Here is a 20,523-nt window from a genome sequence, read left to right on the forward strand (position 1 = left end):
TCCCCCTCCCTTTGTCCTCAACCATTCTAGGAAAGAGTAAATAGAAGAACAAGAATTTATAACTTAGGAAAAAAGCAGTATTTGTGTTCTTTTAGGAAAGATAGTTTCTCCCAGGTAATGATGTTGTACCCGCCACACTGCCTCATACCTGCTCTGTAAAATTGCACACAGCAAGAGTGAGAACTACATAAAAGGCTCACTCAGCATACACTGATTTAAACTCTGCTGCCTGTCACCTCCCTATAGGTGCTCAATAGAAACAACAGCCTTGATTACATAACCTACAATCATTTCCAATAAGTGCCCCAATCCTGGTCTTTAAAAGCCTGTTCAGATTTTACCTAAATAGGACAAATATCAGAGCAAGTCCTTTGAGGTTGGAAGAGACTTGTGTTACTAAATTGCCTTGAATTTTGACATTTTCTTTTGCTCTTTCTGAAGAGACAATGACTGGGGTACTTCCAGGCATTCTAGCCAAGGTCAACTGCAATTATTCAACTAAAGGGGAAATGAACAGATTTTAATGCAAAGACTTAAATCTTTATTTTTATTTTAAAGGTTTTTTTTTGTTTGTTTGTTTTGTTTTTGTTGTTGTTGTTAGGGCTCAGTGCCTGCACTATGAATCCACTGCTCCTGGAGGCCATTTTCCCCATTTTTGTTGCCCTTGCTGTTGTCATAGACCTAAGCCTTAAGAACACTTTAATTTTCTCATTTGGTAGGTGAGGAAATCAAGGTTGAGAGAGGAACTCTGCATTAGTCTTTAGTCATTTGTTTGTCTGTCCTCAGTCTCATGCCCTACTCTTCTTCTGCTTTGCCCTGCATCTTGGGGGCTTGATTTCCTTAACAACTATCTTTCATTAACTTCAGCTAATGGAAGCTTTAATGGGAGACTAGAGTTCAGAACTAGAGAGAAACGAGGGCATTTCTTCCCTTCTTTCTCTCTCTGCTTTGGGGGCATTTCCTCCCTTCCTTCTTTCTCTGCTTTAGGCTGTATCTCTCTTTTTTAAATTTTTTAAAAAAATATTTATTTTCCCTTTGTTGTCCTTGTTTTTTATTGTTGTTGTAGTTATTGTTGTTATTGATGTTGTCCTTGTTAGATAGGACTGAGAAAAAAGGAAAGAGGAAGAGAAGACAGAGAGGGGGAGAGAAGATAGACACCTGCACACCTACTTCACTGCCTGTGAAGCGACTCCCCTGCAGGTGGGGAGCCAGGGGCTGGTGGTCCTTGTGCTTCCTGCCACCTGCACTTAACCTGCTCGGCTACCACCGACTCCCTAGGCTGTGTCTCTTGCTTGGTTCGTGCTCCTGCTGGATGTCTCTTCTCCCATGGACCCTTCTTCCATATCACAGACTCCTTTCTGTGATGTAATGGGACCACTGCTTATGTTTAGGTCTCTTACTCAGGGAAGACAAAGTCAGTAAGCTTTTATTTTAAACTGGAGTAAATATTAAATACTTTAGCAGTTACGGGTCAATAGGCAAAACTGGGGATATTTTATAGGTATTTACATAGTAGGAAAGTGCAAAAACCCTTCTTAGCTTGTGAATCATATAAAAACAGTCAGTGAGCTGTCTGGATTTGGTTTAGGGCCTTACTTTAGCCAACCCCTGCTCTAACCCTGAGTTCGGGTGGTGATTTTCCATAGTCACTAACAACTGGATTGTCTCTTGGTTCCCTCTCAGCTTGTGTTCTCAGTTCCCTATGTCAAATTTAAACAATTAAGTCACTTAGTATGAACTCTCTTTTCTGAATGGACAAAAGGCAAATGGCTTATTTGAAACCATATCCCATGAAGAGGAATTATTATCTACTTTACAAATTCCTTTCTGCTTTCAGAAATGTATTCACAGATATGCCTCAATGGAATCTTATAAGTTCTCATTCAAGTTCAGTCAACTAGCTGCCTATTGGTGTTTCAACTGTCCTGGTTGATGTCTCATGCAGTGTTGAAACACCAGTGGCCCTGAGTGGTGCACACAAGCCAATGTCAGGAACTTGAAATGTCTAATATTGAAGTTGGTCACTACATTACACTACACTGCATCAAATGCTTCTAAATCGAGAAGATGAATGTGATAGAAATGACTGGAGAAAGGACTTTATCTCTCTCTCTCTCCCCTTGAAATAAGTAAAATATTTTTAAAAAATACAAGAAAAAGCTGACAGACAAGATGGAGTTGCAGATGAGATTAGGTAGAATGACCATGCAAATAGGACATGCTACAAAGAAGCCTTCTCCTGACTGCCCCCACATCTGTTCCCGCTGTTAATGGCTGACTGCAAGTAGTCTTCTGAGGTCTTTCTGCCTGAGTTTGTCTGTTTCTGTGGTCACAACTAAGATCTTTGAAAAATGTGGACAGGTAGAAATCAAGAAGCAAGGACAGTAAGGGAAAACATAAGGAGGAACTTGGGCTGGCTATGGTGTATTCCACCAAAATAAAAGACTCTGTAGAAGGAGGGGGAAGTGGGATAGAGGGGTGCTAGGACCTTGGAGTATGATGGAAGAGTACCTAGATTGGGGGACAGAGATTGCAGACATCTGTCATGGAGAGATGAGAGGCTGTGCTTATGTGATGACAATTGTAAAGTAAACCTCTAATTTTCCAATAACGTGAAAATTAAAAAGCATGAAGCAAAATAATGTGAATTGTATGACTCTGTTGCTCCAAGCTTTTAGTGATTTCTCATCTCACTGGAAAATATAACCCAAATTCCTCAGCTAACTCACTTGACATAAGTGATTCAGTATCTGGTACTTCATGTCCTGTCTCCATCCCTCCTCCTCACTCGAATCCAGCAACGCTGGTTCTCAAACTCCAAGTCCTGGACTTCAGGTCAATTGCTTTTCCCTTTCTCTGAAATATACCTCCTTAATTTCTGTTTGGCATCGACCATGCTGCTTCTTATGCCTAAAACTTTCTTCTCACTTAGCATATTCTTTGTGACTACTTAAAATGCGATTTCAGAGTTGCCCTTCGGGATCCTTTTCTCTAAACAAATACTGTTTAACCTTGTCTACATTTGCCAACACTTATTTTATATCACCATACAATGTTCACCTTCTTAGAAATTACTATCACTGTGGTCTGGAAAGTGGCACAATGGATAAAGCATTCAATTTTCAAGCAGAAGGCCCTGAGTTCAATCCCTGGCAGCACATATATAAGACTGATGTCTGGTTCTTTCTCTCCTATCAGTTTCATCAATAAATAAAGAAAATATTAAACAAATAAGTTACTACTACTGTGTGTGTATGTTTTCCTTCCTCCTCCTCCTCGTTTTCCTCCCATTCCTGTACTACTGCACATTTTACAAGGGGAGGGTTCATGGCCACCAACAATACATACAAAATGTCTATACAGACTACACTTTGTTCACTTAGGTGATCAATAAATACTTACTAAGAGAATGAATAAATGATACAACTTAAGCATTATTCAAAGGGCTACTAAATGTGATTAGTGTTTCTCCATTAGAAGCATTGGTTGCTCACACATCAGCATTTCTGTATACAAGATGAGATCTCTTTCTTTTACATTAAACAAATTTAATTTTATTTATTTATTATTGGGTAGAGACAGAGAAATTGGGGGGGAGGATAGAGAAGGAGAAAGACAGACACCTGCAGCTCTGCTTCACTACTTTTAAAGATTTCCCCTTTCAGGTGGGAACTAGGGGCTTGAATCTGGGTACTTAAACACTGAAATGTTTGCACTTAACCAGGTGCACCACTGCCTGGCCCCCAATAGACAGAAAGTCAATGCCTGGCCCCTCTTTTAAAAATTTGCTGTTATGATGGTTCATAATATTAAACTAGTTTTGGGTGCATCAAGTTATAATTTCATATCTGTATATGCTATATCATCATCACCACCAAAAATGTAATTTCTATCCACTATGACCTTATTGACCCCTTTGTTAGTGTCATCACTCCTTCTATCCCTTTCCTGTGTTGACTACCAATGTTTCCATTGAATCTAAAAGTTTGTTTTTGCTCTATTTGTTCTTTTGCAAAGATGCTTTTCTAATGCCAGCATCCAGGATTTTCTCCTAAAGTTTTTTTTGTTTGTTTGTTTCTGACTTCAAGCACACTTTTGGGCTTGCATGCAGTGCCAGCGAGTTAACACTAGCAGGAAGAACTTTAGATCAATAATATCAGAAGGAGTTAGTTGGTGGATAACTACCTCCAACCTCATCACCTGCTTGCAACATGCTACCCATGGTTCCCAGAAATCTCACTACCCACAAATGCCCGTAGTGGTACCTTGTCTACTAGCCCACACTATATTGGCTTTCTTCCCTTCCTGTCTTTCCCCCCTACTTTTACTGATGCTTCTTGGGATCCGCTTCTAAGAAAATTACATGACTTTCCTGGGCAGACAAACTCACCAATGTCTACTGGAACCTCACATCCTTAGAGCTCTACCTCACTAGGGAAAGACAGAAATAGGCTGGGGGATTTGGATCAACCTGTCAACACCCATTTCCAGCAGAAAAGCAATTACAGAAGCTAGACCTTCCACCTTCTGCTCCCTTTAAAGATCTTTGGCCTATATACTCACCAGAGGGATAGAGAATAGGGAAACTTTTAATGGGGTGGGAGGAGGAGATGTGGGACTCATGGTGCAATTGAATTGTCTGGAATTGTAGCCATCTTATTCTACAATCTTCTCAATCGTTATTAAATCACTAATATTTTTTTAAAGCAAATTACAAGTTCTTGTCTCAAAATGTGCTTCTGGAAGAATCCAAATACAAATATCTTTTAATTTAATTATTCACTACCATCTGCCTTTTGGAAAAGTTCTTCAACAACAACAACAACAAAATATTCTAATGTAGCAGTTATACAGGTTGAGAGGGATACAGTGAGGTGCAGGTGGGTTAGATTCATTTGATATTCATTGATTTTTGCATTTAAATCACTCCATGTCATTCCATTAGCTCTTTGCACATTTTCATTCATTTCCAGAGGAATCCCTACAAATGACAATTCCTCTCTTCACTGTAGAAATCTCCAAATAGAAATGTCCTTGTTGTTTGTTTATAGATGAACTCAGTTCCTTGCACTAGAGTCTGATAATAATATCAACAACAGGGAGTCGGGCTGTAGCGCACCGGGTTAAGCGCAGGTGGCGCAAAGCACAAGGACCGGCATAAGGATCCCGGTTCGAACCCCGGTTCCCCACCTGCAGGGGAGTCGCTTCACAGGCGGTGAAGCAGGTCTGCAGGTGTCTATCTTTCTCTCCTCCTCTCTGTCTTCCCCTCCTCTCTCCATTTCTCTCTGTCCTATCCAACAACGACAACAACAATAATAACTACAACAATAAATCAACAAGGGCAACAAAAGGGAATAAATAAATAAAACAAATATTAAAAAAAATAATATCAACAACAATGATATGATTCAGTGGATACTTGATATATGCCAGACTATTACATTAACAAGCTGTAGGACTGGGGAGACAGCATAATAGCCATACAAAATATATTCATGCCTGAGGCTCTGATATCCCAGGTTCAATCCCCACCCCCATCAGATGCTAAAGCTGAGTTAGTAGCACTCTGTTAAAAAATAAAATAATAAATAAATAAAGAGCTAAATGGCTCTTTTGGATTGTTCTTGGCTTTACTATCTGTGCAAACCAGGTTTGAGTCTGGTCCTCCAATCAATACACTGAAGGAAGTTTCAGTACTCTAGTTGTTTTCATAGTCTGTTTCTAAACAACAATAACAATAAAAACAAAAAAAAAAAGAAAAAAAAAACTTTTATGACTTAATTGAATGGCTATACCACACTACTTGAATTTGAAGCCAGAGGTTTGGCTAGACCCTTTGCCACTACCTCTTTAGTGCACCATATTCAAATCTTCCAGTCTTTCACCTCAGCCCCATAGAACCACCAGGTCTTATCACACACAAAATGTACTCTGAAGTAAAGCATTAAAGTGAGTTACTATAGTTATAAAGCTTCTCAAATTTTAGCCAAAAAGAATGAAACCCTTCAATAATGAGAAACAATAAGTGGGTACTTAAATGTAATCACAGAAGCAGCATTTCCTGAACATAGGATATAAGAAATTACAGCCCTTAACATTTTTATTTTCCCCAAGTTGGCTACTGAGGTAAAAAAAAAAAGTGTTTATCATCACTGGTCTAGGCTATGTATCTTAGGGAAAAAGCTTTCCTCCTGACAGACTAGCATTACGAGATAACGGTCCAACTCCACAGCTTTCCTGGCATTTGTCTCTACCTAACCCTACCTTCCAAACAGGATTGGGAGATTCACCTAGTAAGTGGAGAGAGGGCATGAAAAAGAGGTTGATGGTTATGCAGTTGGTGCTTGGATGAGCTACCCCAGCTCACCACCCTCAATACAGACAATCTCTTCTCACATTCTCTGTCTCAAGCACCATAAGGATCAAACTGATGTCTCAGCCTCTAATCACACAGATACCAAACACCTGGAAGAATCATCCTAGTGGCCCTGATCCTTCTCCCTTCTGTCACTCTAGAAGACTTTAATTCGCCTTTTAGCTTGATGAAAATGAAAACTAACATGTACATTTTTGTTTTGTTTCCTCCTTCAAATATATCTATTTTGAAGATAATAATACCTTCAAGGACAACCAAAAATAAGACTGGACAGTAGTTTAATGAATGCAGATAGTTAAATATTTACACATCTTTTAATGCCTGCACAGTTGGAGAGAGAAGGTGGGAGCAACTCACATCTAACTAAAGGTATGTATGTATATAATGTTAACAAAATCATTTTGTTGCCTTGAAGGTAATTTTGATAATCAACAAAAATAATTATCTATCTGTTTTTTTATTTTTCATTACATTTTTCTGATTATGAAAGTAAAAATATGCTTAAAGAGAACTTTCTTTTTTATTTTTATCTTTAAAATTTTTTATTTATAAAAAGGAAACTGACTGAACCATAGGATAAGAGAGGTACAGCTTCACACAATTCCCACCACCAGAACTCTGTATCCCATCCCCTCCCCTGATAGCTTTCCTATTCTTTCACTCTCTGGGAGCATGGACCCAAGGTCATTATGGGGTGCAGAAGGCTGAAGGTCTAGCTTCTGTAATTGCTTCCCCGCTGAACATGGGCATTGACAGGTCGATACATACTCCCAGCCCATCAAAGAGAACTTTCTGAGTGTCATGTTCACTTTAACCGTTTTATCGGACTCATTTCATACTACTATGAAATAGTTACACAAGCTTAAGGTAAAGTGACTTGTCACATTAATCTTTAGATTAATTTTGCATTTTCCTTTCCTGATGGAAAGCAGTGTGAACCTAATTCTCCATTCTCCAGCAACCTAGCAGGCTCTTTTCCACTATTGAAACATCTCACAAAAGTCCTTAAAAAAAACAAGTGCAATTATATATGAAGCCTTTTTCCTTTGATTTCATTCCTTTACTTCTCTGAACTACTGAATGGTACAACCCATATTAAAAAGCGGCAGATAGCAAGTTCTCTCCTTCTTCTGAAACTTAAACTCTCTTGGTTGTCCCACCTCATTTCTATTCAGATTTTCTTGGTTTCCCTCAAGTAGCACTCACTCTTTTTCCTTCATATCTTGTAAATAAAGCCATATCCTAGAGTTTGACTATGCTTGAGTTCTATCTCTCTTGGTGACTTGTTACTGTCTGATTTTTAAATTTAAAAAATTTTAATTTTAAAATTAATTTAAAATTAATTTCCTTATTCTCTACTTGTCACATTTGTCCTTATTCAATCATTTGGGCTACTAAAGTTAATAAGAAACTATCTTCCTAATTTTAGTATTTTTCTCAGTCATATTATTTTGCTTCAGTAACCATGCTTTGAACAGCCTGAACATTGATTTTTTTTTTCAGTTTGATTCAAATTAGTACTCTGTTTGAAATATTATAGCAAGATATACAAATGTGATAGTCTAAATTTGATTTTATACATGAAATTCCAGTTTATTAATCTCAAGAAGATTAATATTAGTTACCTTTATGGAGCTAGTTTAATAATTATGAATTGGTATAACCACATAAAATATCTAGCATAATATGTAACATCTTATAAGTTTGAAATAACTATTTGTGTATCTACTCACTCATCACTCTGATCCTTTAAGACAGACGTTGTGACCAACCTTCATTTGACACCCCTCATGTAAAAATGCACTGTTAGAAGATATTCCTGGAGTAAACTTTGCCTAACTATTAAATTCCTTTAAGTAAGAAATTCTACTTCATGTTCCCCTCTACAAAGTGCTAAAAATACTAATTCCAAACACCCTCAATTATACAGTTAGCAAATTGTATAAGAAAAATAGTGCTTCTTGTTCATTTTAATCACAAATAAAAAGGGTCCTGTAACAATTTTTCATTCCCATAGTCATAAAATGTAAATTTTTTCTGATGTAAGTAAAAACTAAGTATATGTGGGGGTGGAAAGGAGTTATATACTGCGGCACATTTATTAGTATTTTGTAAACTAGCATTTTCTAAGTTGACATTCTCTTACAAATGATAATCTGATAAAGAAGTTAAATAGCTTCCTTTGTCCTGTAATTCAGAAGTCTTTTTCAAATGACTGGCATCCTAATTTATTATCTTCCTTGTACTTGGCAATCAACTGAATAGTTATAAGCTGCTGGATGTTCTTTATTTCTAAGATTATGATCATGTCATTGACATTGGATTGTGAAAATTTAAGAGTAAAAGTTTTAAATGATTTACATCACTAACATCTTGCTAACCTAACTTCTCCTAAAATAAGTGGCTGTGAAACAATCTGTGTAAACTCTAGATGTTGTCATTTAATATTGTAATCTCCCTCAAGGAGAAAAGGGCAATGCTTTAATATGTCCAAATACATATCTGAAATTGCAACTCTAGTGAAATTGGAATGGTGTGTCTACCCCTAAGTTAGAATAAAGTGTGAGACATTCTGTGGGAAGAAAGGCTATAGGCTATAAATTATTTCATAATGGTAGGCAGGTAAGTATTGTATCAATGTAGGAAGCAAAGTGGCAAAACTTTCTGCTTTCTTTTAGAACAATGGTTTTTAAATTGCTTCTAGTCCAGTGGTCTGAGGATATATAAGAAAACCATGCAGCAGGGACTGGCCAATGTGGGTAGAAGGGAAAGGACTGAGGAAAAGAATGGTGCTTCAATATTTTCCTCCCCAGTTCCATCATCTCAATAACTCATATATATTTTCTATATGGACTTTATGGGCCAGACAGTAATTAGATTAAAAGTTCTGTTACTGAAAAAAAAACAGTGACTGATCACCTCTGTTTCAGAACCTAAATATAATTCTCCATATATGAGGGTCATTACTAGCAATAACATTTTTTTCAAGAATTTCTCTAGTTGACTTTCACTGGAGCAATAATTTCATTCTTGAGAAGAAAATGAAGAAAGGTCAATGATGGAAATTTTTCAGATTGCATATTTTATCAAGGATTACATAAACTTAAATCTGACCATGCTCTCCTCCTCCTTCTTCACCACCACCAGCAGCAGCACCATCAAAACCTAGTCACTGGTTTCTTTTATTGACAGGTCTCTTGATTATGCTTCTAGTTTGAGAGTCAGTCCTATGGTCAATGTTCAGTGACCTGTTGCTTTCCAAAGCTTAAAAATTAACCTTTAAGTCATCTACCCCTTCCACATCTCTTAGGGGAAATTATTATAAAGGCACGATAGACCGTACAATATTAAAAAAATCTGGGAGAACTTATGATGGGAATATGGATAGGAAAGAAGGTATTATATATTGATAAGTGAGGTCTCTGTCTTGTTAGTCCCTAATACTGAGTCATTAATACCTATAATTTTCTTTTTTTTTTTTTTGAGAATTATTTCTAGTTTGAAATGCTACACCCAAAGTATAAAGTAAATCCACTCAGGGCAGAATGCTTCATGGATAGATTACTTACTTGGCTACTCTGTGAACTTCAGAAGAATCCTTTTTGTTCAGCACAGGAAACTATGTAACCTCTGCATCCCTGTAGGTCTGAGCTACCATTCTGTGGTAACAACTAGGAACATACCAGGCTGCTGAATATGGGCCCCAGATCAAATCAATGGGTTTTACAGTTAACAATATTTACACACTTTCCCCATATTTGAGAGACGCTCTCTTCCACGATCCAGATTTCTAGTCCTTTTTATAATTATGACACCATCTCTCCAGACAATAACTTGGGTCCACTTATCAGATGTCAGGCTCAGGAAAAAACTAGTAAAGTCATGGGCCCCTTGGAATATACCTAAAATAGACCCACTAGCTTTTTACAAAACAGAGACCCCCAAATCTTTATCTGCAATATACTTCTCTTTAGGTTCATGATTAGTCAACAGTTTGTTCTGCTTTATATCTTAACTCTTTTTCAGCCACCAGGTTCCAGATGCTACCATGATGCCAACCAAACTTCCCTGGTCAGAAGACCCCACCAATGTGTCCTGGAGCCCCGCTTCCCCAGATCCCTGTCCCACTAGGGAAAGAGAGAGATAGGCTGGAGGTATGGATTGACCTGCCAACACCCATATTCAGTGGGGAAGAAATTACAGAAGCCAGAACTTCCACCTTCTTCCACCCATAATGATCCTGGTTCCATACTCCCAGAGGGTTAAAGAATAGGAAAGCTATCAAGGGAGGGGATGGGATACGGAGTTCTGATGGAGGGAATTGTGTGGAATTGTCCTCTCATCCTATGGTCTTGTCAATATTTCCATTTTATAAATAAAGACTATATAAATAATAAAAAAAAAAATCATTTTTGTTTTCCCAGAAGTCCCTGGGAGACTGGATTTTAGGTTTTGGAGAAACATAAAAGGAAAAAAGTGTTCTCACTGTGATGTGAGTAAGCACCAAACACATCCCTACCTGAATGGGTAAGCAAATGCTATGTCAATGCTGAGGTTACTTTCTGTCTTGTTGATGCAGTCCACACTCAGCCGCAGGCCTCCTGAATAGCCACCGCATGTTGCAAATGCAAAGATGGCAAAAAGCTGTAGAGTACAAAGAAACAAAAGAGAAGATGGGAATTAGAATAACAAATGCTGATCTATGAGGCATATTAACACATGTCTACATTGACAGAGGCTATGGTTCTCCTGAAGTACAGCATCATATTTGATTCAGTCTAAAAGATAAAGTCCAGCTTGGAAGTTGGGGAGGGTATGCCTGAAAAAAAAATACTCTGGTAAAGGAGAGTAGTATTGAATGTATGGTGTCTCCTTTATTTTTGCTTATTTGTATTTTCTGCGTATGTTTTGTCTTTTGAAATAATATAGTTTTTTTTTTTTTATCTTTTGACAAAACTTGGGAGATCAGGGGTTGAAAAAGAGTAACTGAGTAGCTATTTTCCAGCACAGAATATCAGTATTTGTCAGCTTTAAATCCTTCTTAGGGGTTATATCTCTGTAAGAGTTGCTTCAAGTGTACTATTTAAAAGTTCCACCAGTTACCATTAATGATATAGTCTATTCTCTTGTAGAATATGGATCTATAATGAACCAGGCAATGAAAAGTAAAACTAGAAAATTAACATATTGAAGAACAAAATGACATCTAGTAGGGTAAGTGTTATCAGAGATAGGAAGTAAGCAAATATCAAATTTGGTCTCCTTAGTGTTGTAAATTCAACAGAACTTCCAGCTCACTTCTAATGAAAGTCAGCCAAACACACTTAACATCAACCTATGCAGTATTACTTCAGTTTGTTGTTATTTTGATTTTGAAATCCAGCTTCTTCTGTGTTGTTTTCGCCGGGCTGGCTTCACGGGCGGGTAACAGACGACCAGGGACTCATGGTTGAGCTGTAGGCAGTATCTCTTTATTCATGCAGGACACAGCACAATCTAAGACGAGCTAAGTTAAACTCAAAGTACAGTACCCTCAAACTCACAATGCTGTCTTTATATATACTTGCCAAGTAAGGTGGAAACAGGATGTGACATAGAGAGGGTGGAGAGAAAAGTGACAGGTGAAAATCAGAGTGTGACAAAGAGGGGGCAGATTAGGTGAGAATCCTATCACTGAACCACAAATGCCCTGGAGGGAGGGTGGAACTTGTTAACAGTGGTTATGTAAATAGAATGAAGTGGTTATGTAAATAGAATAGTGTTAAGCAGGGGGGATTTAAACCAAATGAAACAGAAGGGGTCTCATGCATACCAACACTTCTGAGCTTGGGGTTCTTATTAGGCTCATTTTACACAAAAATGGGTGCCAGGTACGGTGGATTCCTAGTGCAGGAATTGAGCCCCACAGTCAACTCTGGTGGGAATAAAATAAATAATTAATTAATTATTATTTAAAAAGACTGCTAGAGGTTACAATACTAATTCTATTGAGAAAATTCATAAGGCAAAATGAATATTACCTCTAACACCTGCTGCCTTGGTCTTAATCAGTGAGATAAGAATTCCAGCTGTTTATCTCAATTGCCCATTTATTAATTTCCCATTAATAAATGGGAAAAAACTGGTTGATTATAAACCTGTTTAGGGCAAGTTACATTTTGGGAGGGGGGGTGAGAGAGAGAGAAAGTTTTCGGTTTTTGAACTTATTATTTTAAAAATGGGAACAACTTGACCAGAAAATACAGCAGATATAGTGGACGTATAATGTGCTCCTATCTGTTACATGTGTAAGGCATTTAGAACAGAAGCAGATCCTAACACACAAGCATGTAATAAATGTTAACAATATTATTGCTGTAAATAAATGCAGTAGATTCCTTAGTAAAATGATCTGGGCCATAAAATGGGGAATTTAGACTTAATCCCTAGCTAAATCTACATGCCCACTGAACTAACATCCAAATAGTCCAGAAAAGCTGAGCTTTTGTACTTTGTTTTTCTTTTTAATTTACCTAACCACAGGGATTTGAAGCTGCATTCAGAAGTCAATTCTACTCTGTGATCTGGGCATAGGACACAATGCCAATCTTCTTGATATTGTGAATTGTACCCAGTACAGTTTAGTACAGAAAAGAAAAGAAAAAAAAAAAAAAAGACACAATGCCAGGGCTGAAGGGAACCTGATTTCTTGTGGTGTGGACCAATCATTTCTCATAGACAGCTACACTTTCAGTCAGCTTTTTTCTTTTCTTTTTTTTTTAAATTTTTTTAAATTTACTTTATTGGCCAGCTTTTAATAGTGGTAGGAATAAGGAAGAAATGGTTTTAATTGTTTAATGCTTAAATATATTTTAGCATACAGTGCTGGGCCTCTCAGCCATTTACTTATTTATTTTGCTGCCAGGGTTATAACTGGGGTTCGGTGCCTGCACTACAAATCCACTGCTCCTCGTGGCCATTTTTCTTTTCCTTCTTTGATATTGGATAGGATAGAGAGAAATTGGGGGGGGGTAGAGAGGGAGAGAGACAGAGAGACACCTACAGCCCTGCTTCACTGCCTGTGAAGCGACCCCCTACAGGTGGGGAGCCAGGGCTTGAACCCAGATCTTTGAGTGGGTCCTTGTGCTTTGAACTATGTGAGTGAAACCCAATATGCCACCATCTGACCCCCTCTCAGCCCCTTATTGACATGGTATGAAAGTGTGTTTGCTAAGATTTCATCCAGACAAAAGTGTGACCCCTCCCGTGTTGCAGTAGCAAAACCAGCCCAGATCCTGACCATGTTTCCTTGCCTGGAGTATAGCTTGAACTCTTCTCTAATCATTGCAAGAATTTAAAACGCATTTTTGTGCAGCTCCTCCTAACTGATATGGACATTTGTACAGTATCATATAGGTGCATTCTCTGATGAAAGAGTCCAAACTGTGCAATCAACACCTGTACATATAAAGCTAAAGAGGAATTATTAGTTCTGCTACTGAGCAGAACAACAGCTTACTTCTGTCCAGATAATATAGCCACCACTAATCACTGAACATATATAAACATTTTATCATTATCATTTTTCCTCTTAACAGTGTGTATGTGGCTTAATATCCCTATTCTAAATATTTTGCAGAATAACATGGCAACTTTTAATAGATGCATTAAAAATTACTGGACTGAGAGTGTTGTACAAGACATGATGGGGAGATGACAAGTCGTACCTATGTGTCAACACTATATTGTAAACCATTAACTCCATAATAAAATGGGGGGGAGGAAATTCTACAGAGTCAGAATGATAGCTCCTTGGGAAGGGTGTGTGCTCTGCATATGACTCAGACTAGAGCCCTGACACTACATATTAGTGCCACACAACCAGGGTAAGGTCTGGTGCTGCTGTGGTGCCTCCCTCTTTCTTTCTGAATGAAGAAGTTGATCTGGACACAGGAAAGCCACACATGTGTGAGATTCTGGCTACCTACCTACACACACACACACACACACACACACACACTCTCTCTCTCTCTCTCCTTGAAACATTAAAAATTAGCTACATGCTAAGCATGGTGTGAAACTACACTAACCATGAAACTAACCCTCTTTTAAACACAAATAAAAATAAAAAAAAACCAACTAGTTAGATTTGAAGGACATAAAGACAAATCTTGTTAATTTCAGTGTTTAATGACGATAAAGAAATTGCTCCTAGCTTTTTGTCTTATATTAAAAGTGCTTTATAAACAGTAAGGTGCTATTAATGCTGCCATGTAATGAAGTTAAGTTGGAATGATAATTATGCATTTAGCTAGTTCAAAATGTTACCTGTATGTAAGAAGGTGTCAGGCTATTAAAACCACATATAGCACTATTTTTTTTCTTTTAACTTCTGTTGAACTCTGAAAACATAAGGCATTGTTCTTGAGTTAAATACGATTCCTGTGGGTTTTCTGGTTAAGCCTCTCCCTTTCCCACAGTTCTTACTGATTAAAGAGAAATCATACTGTGTGACTGATACAAAATTCACATGGATTTTGGTGAGGATTAAACAGGTAATGTCTGTATAACAGTGGCAGAGTCAGATCCTACTGAGTGAACAACTTATTACAGGGATGGCTGATTCTGTATTTGGAACAGTGAAATCAACGTCTATACAGTATATCATGCAGGGGCCTGATCCTATAATTAGAATACATCAAAACAGTGGGGAGAAGGGGCCAGAGGCTCTTTGGGTTGTCAAAATCCTCTTGAAATTGCTCAGAAACGTGGAGTGGGGAAAAACTTAAGACATTCTTACACAGATTTCCTTCTCCCAGAAGTCATCTCAACCACACCACTAGGACATTAGTGAGAAACTGCAAGAACATAGACCTGAGCTTGTCTACAAGCTAGATAATAAACTTCTTTAAACTTCCATTTCCATTTCTCTTAAATCAGGACTGATTCATTGCTTCATTCAGCAGATGTATAGTGGTGCACTTACTAAGTGCCAGTGGGTGGAGAAGAGAAAGGTAAAAACTCAGAGAAAACATAGAGATGAAGGTCACTGCCTTTTCTCCATGGCTCACTCTCTAGACTGTCCTAGAGTCTAGATCAGAGTTGGAACCAGATTCCCTGAGTTAGAATGTTCCTAATTAATTATAAAACAACAAAGGTGCACACATTTGGCTACCTGGGCAGAATGTATTGATTATTAAACTGGTCAGTTTTACATCAAAAATGCACCATGGTGCTTAGTAGCCTAAGGTTTTCTATATGTCTCCTGGGTGTTTCACACATAGCTGTAAGCTCACTAGTCAAGAAAAATGCTCAAGGGCTTTATCCTTCCTTTCCTTTCTTCTCTCTTTCCTTTTCTCTTTCTCTCTCTGTCCCTTCTACCTTTCCTCCTTTATTTTTTTCTCTTCCCACTCGAAAAATTTCTTTCTACCATTTCCCTTCCTGTTTTGCTTCCTTCCTCTCATCACCCTTAATAAGATAAATGATTTTAAGGAAGATGATATAGGAAGATGCTGTATACAGGTAAAAAAAAAACCCAAAAACTCCTGGGGCTGGGTGTTGGCGCACCTGGTTGGGCATTCATGTTACAATGCACAAGGACTAGGTTTGAGCCCCCAGTCCAGAACCTGAAGAGAGAAAGCTTTGCCAGTGGTGAAGCAGTGCTGCAGGTGTCTCTCTGTTTCTCTCCCTATCACCCTTCTCTCTTATATATAATTTTTATTTATAAATTTTTATTAGTGATTTAATAATAATCAACAAGACTGTGTGATAAGAGGGGTACAATTCTTACAGTTCCCACCACCAGAGTTCCATATCCCATCCATTCTATTGGAAGCACCCCTATTCTTTATCCCTCTGGGAGTATGGTCCAAAGATCTTTACCTCCCCTTCTCTCTTGATGTCTGACTATCTCTAGACAATAAATATAGATAATACAAACAAAAATTTTTTAAAAAGAGAAGAAAAACTCCTTAGTTGGTTACTTTTGTTCTTCGAGATATTTGCAATATCGTGTGTGTGTGTGTGTGTGCGCACGCACGTGCTTGCGCTCGCGTGGTAGTTGCTTGACTCTAGAAGACTAACAATAATTCCCAGACAGACAATGTCTCCTTATGGGAAATTGAAAATATGGGGACACTTTCTTTATGTAGTCAAGAAGAAATGGCAACTGGAAGTGTGTCCTGGGAGGAAGGAGAGCCTGAGGAGACAGTGCACACACTAACAGAGAGAGTGATGAGAGAGAAAGCTCTCCCTCTGAGACCTACTCTCTAACCACTTCAAGGAACTTAATGAGAGATGTAAAGACATGATATTTAAGTATGTGTATATCTGTGTTATTTTTTTTTCAAATTCTGGATGGTATGTGCATCCTCAGTCAATACTACCTCCTTGCTGGGAGTGTAGTTTCCTCACTCACCTGTCTAGTTTTTCAAGTTCTCTATTATCAAGCCAATCAGATAACTCACCCTTCTAGCATATCTTTTAAGATGATCAATATCATAATCACTGTTCCAATTATTCACTTTTACTGAGTTGAGTTCAGAAGTCCAAAATAAAATTTCAGAGATGAACTCTCCTTTTACTACTATCTGGGGTGACCTATGACTCCATTCCTAACAACAGGAAAGTTTCTCTTTAAATGGACAAAATTAGCCAGCAGAGATTTTCCTTACATACATTCATGTGGAAAAGACTAGATTTGCTTTACACTTTCTGACTTCATGAGCATCAACAAACTAATGTCACCCACTGGAAATATATCAGAGTTAATGATATCAAATTTTATCTTGGAAAGAAGGCCAGGAACTTCTACCTTGGAACTAATTTAACCACACAAAGAATATCAATGAAAACTGCTATTAATCTTTCTAGTTAGTTTGCATGGTATAGTTGAAAGCAATAGGTTAGGGGAGGACTCAAGATGATGAATATCTCCCAAAGGGTCAGGGAGAGGACACTGCATGAGACCTGAAATATAAACCAAGGTGTAAGGATGCTTTGAAGAAATAAATGAGAGCAAGGAAGGTAGGAAAACACTCAGGAGAGTGGAAGCATGTGCTAATATTTTTATTATTACCAACCTTATGAGTTGGCAATCAGATCTCCAGAGGCTGAGGCTTAGATTGATTGCACTTGTCAATGTTTATGGTGTAAAAACTCCCATCAAAGCCAATTCCAAGCTACCAGCATAATACCTCTGAATTCTGACTAGGAATCATCTTGCGACAGACCAAGTGTTTCCTTACAGCCCCTCCCCCTATACACACATACACCAACACGAAAGGCAAGAATTCTAGTTTATTCATTGAATCATACTCAAATGCCACTCTTATTTTGGTCTTACTTCATTCAACCACTCTACATCCACCAGGTGCAATTAGTAATTATTTCACTTATGTACTCAATAATTCATTCATTTAGGTATTGTAGCAGAAGCTGTTGATGCTCTGTTTATATTCCCTTGTGACTTCAGAGGAACTGCACTTGGACAGTGTGAAGATTCCTGATCTCAGAGGTTCTCTGCTAAGGGCTTCCTCATGCAGCAGGAAGGTGCTCCACTTGTAACTGTGTGATGTCCTTGGGAGCTAATGCTCTGACTACTGCCAGCCAAAATGGGATGAAGATTGGTGACTAAAACCCCAGTACTAAAAAATAAATAAATAAATAAATAAATAAATAAATAAATAAATACATAAATAAAACCCCAGTACTTCATACATTTCTCATGGTGTCCCACTGGGATTAAGCCCTGGTTGCCCACAGCAACGCCTTTTTAGCACAACTTTGGCTGATGTTCCTTCTCCCTCTTTCCCCTTTTCCCACCTATCTTTGTGCTTCCTGGATGTGATTCCTGGATGCTTCACTTCTTGAGTCATCATTTGAACTATTCCAGCTTTTAGGTTCATGATTAGTCAACAATTTGTTTGGCTTTATATGTTAACTCTTTTTTAGCCACCAGGCTCCAGATGCAAAGATGATGCCAACCAGACTTCCCTGGCCAATCAACCCCACCAATATGTCCTGGAGTTCCACTTCCCCAGATCCCTGCCCCAATAGGGAAAGAGAAAGATAGGTTGGGAGGATGGATCAACCTGTCAATGCCCATGTTCAGCAGGGAAGCAATTACAGAAGCCAGACCTTCAACCTTCTACACCCCATAATGACCCTGGGTCCATACTCCCAGAGAGATAAAGAATAGGAAAGCTATATGGGGAGGGCATTCTGGTGATGGGAATTGTGTGGAGTTGTACCCCTCTTATCCTATAGTTTTTGTCAGTGTTTCCTTTTTATAAATAAAAACTAAAAAAAAAAAAAAAAAAAAGAAAAGAAAACTTTTGTCTCAGGATCTGCTTTTGAAACATGCAACTAAGACAGTTATCAAATCCCGGGCAAACACCCATTACTTTCTAGGCCCTGAAATGGCTCCTATGATATTATCACTATTATAGGAAATGGTATCTGCCTGCCCGCATTATTATGTACCTTATGCCTCTCAATTCTATCAGATCTTACTCTAGTCTCCCCAACCCCCACTAAATAAGCTGACATCCTTTGTATAGTCTTTGACTATACTATGCAAAGTGGCCTAGTCTATCCCTACTTTACCTATTAATCATTTTTATGAGCAGACTTTAAAAAAATTCATGTTTGTTCAGTATTGATTATTCCATTTGTTTTTATTTAATCACTTTCATGTTTATTGCTGAATGCTTTGCACCTTCCAAAGTGCTTGGCATAGCAAGAAGTAGGTGCTAAGATTCTTCAGTGCTGGCTGACTGTACAATTAAACATATTTTCCGTCTCCACTTCCAGGGAGCTTGCTATTTGGGGATAGGCATCATGGCTGTTTTACTGTGGTGATAGTAAATGGAACATATTAAAGAAAATATTGCACATACTTGTAGAGTAGTGAAAGGGACACGGGAATAGATATCTAGAAGAATATAACATAAGGGATAGCTACAGGAAAACATGTCAGATTGATCCAGCTAAAAGGGAGAAGAATACTTCAGGAAAAGACAATAACAAACCAAAGACACTGAAGTGAGGCACATCTGAGCTATGCAGCTGGTATGGCTGGAGCAGACATTGCAAGGTGAGAAGGGGATGACTTTGTCCAAGAAATAAATAGAAGGCAGAGGAGAGAGCATAATGGTTATGCAAAATGCTTTCATGTCTAAGACTCTGATGTCCCAGGCTCAATATCTTGTCTCTTTGTCTCTCTCTCCTTTATCTCCGTATCTCTCATTAAAATAAAAATGTGAAATATTGCAGAAAAACAGGCAAGCCAGGGATATGCTATAGCAAGAATAAAAAAAATTACAAACCCTGGGTCATATACAGTCACATCTGTTCCTTCATGTACGACTTGTGACAGTTTTCACATTATAACTATAGATCTAAGAACTGACAGCATAGAGCCTAGGTGGCGGTGCAGCAGGTAGAGCACTTATGTTATAATGCACGAGGACCTAGGTTCAAGTTCTCGGTCCCCAACTGTAAGGGCAGGGAGCTTCATAAGTGGTGAAACAGTGCTGCATATGTCTTTCTCTCTCCCTCTAACTCCTCATCCCCTCTCAATTTCTCTCTATCTGTATCCTAAGAGAAAAAAAAAAAAGAAATGACAACATACAGACGATAAACCAAACATATTTATTTCTGACCTTTATAAAAAGAGTTCATCAATGTGAAAAAGTCTGGGTCTTTTGAGAAGACTAGTTTTACATTAGGGGAAGGGCACAGCAGATTTGCATTTCAGAAAGACCACCCTGGTTGTAGTGGAGTGAACTCAGAAAGGCCAAGACTAGATGAAGAGGGAAGATGAGCAAGTATCAACTGCTCCAATCTTTAGACCCTTTACCAACAGGACCATCTCTCAGCCATCTTTGTATCCCTTGTCACATTGAACCATCATAAGTGGCTCCCAACTTTGTCAAGTGAGTGAATACATGAATGGAGGAGGGAAAGATGATCAGGGGGTCGGGTGGTAGCACAGCAGGTTAAGCACACATGGTCCCAAGAGCAAGGAACGGCGTAAGGATCCCGGTTCAAGCCCTAGGCTCCCCACCTGCAGGGGAGTCACCTCACAATCGTGAAGCAGGTCTACAGGTGTTTTTCTCTTCCCCTCTGCGTCTCCCCTCCTCTCTTGATCTCTCTCTGTTCTATCC

The 20,523-nt window shown here is 38.4% G+C and overlaps 1 protein-coding gene across 2 annotated transcripts in view; it reads right to left on the reverse strand.

Annotated features, from left to right (window-relative positions):
- Positions 1-20,523, reverse strand: part of SYNPR (synaptoporin) — a 384,773-nt gene that overhangs the window by 133,595 nt on the left and 230,655 nt on the right. For both annotated transcript variants that reach the window (XM_007520608.3, XM_007520609.3), the window contains one exon: positions 10,896-11,020. In XM_007520608.3, coding sequence (XP_007520670.1) covers positions 10,896-11,020 — 125 coding nt within the window. The remainder of the gene's footprint in view (positions 1-10,895; positions 11,021-20,523) is intronic.

This window comes from Erinaceus europaeus, chromosome 12, assembly GCF_950295315.1.
Source record: "Erinaceus europaeus chromosome 12, mEriEur2.1, whole genome shotgun sequence".
NCBI lineage: Eukaryota > Metazoa > Chordata > Mammalia > Eulipotyphla > Erinaceidae > Erinaceus > Erinaceus europaeus.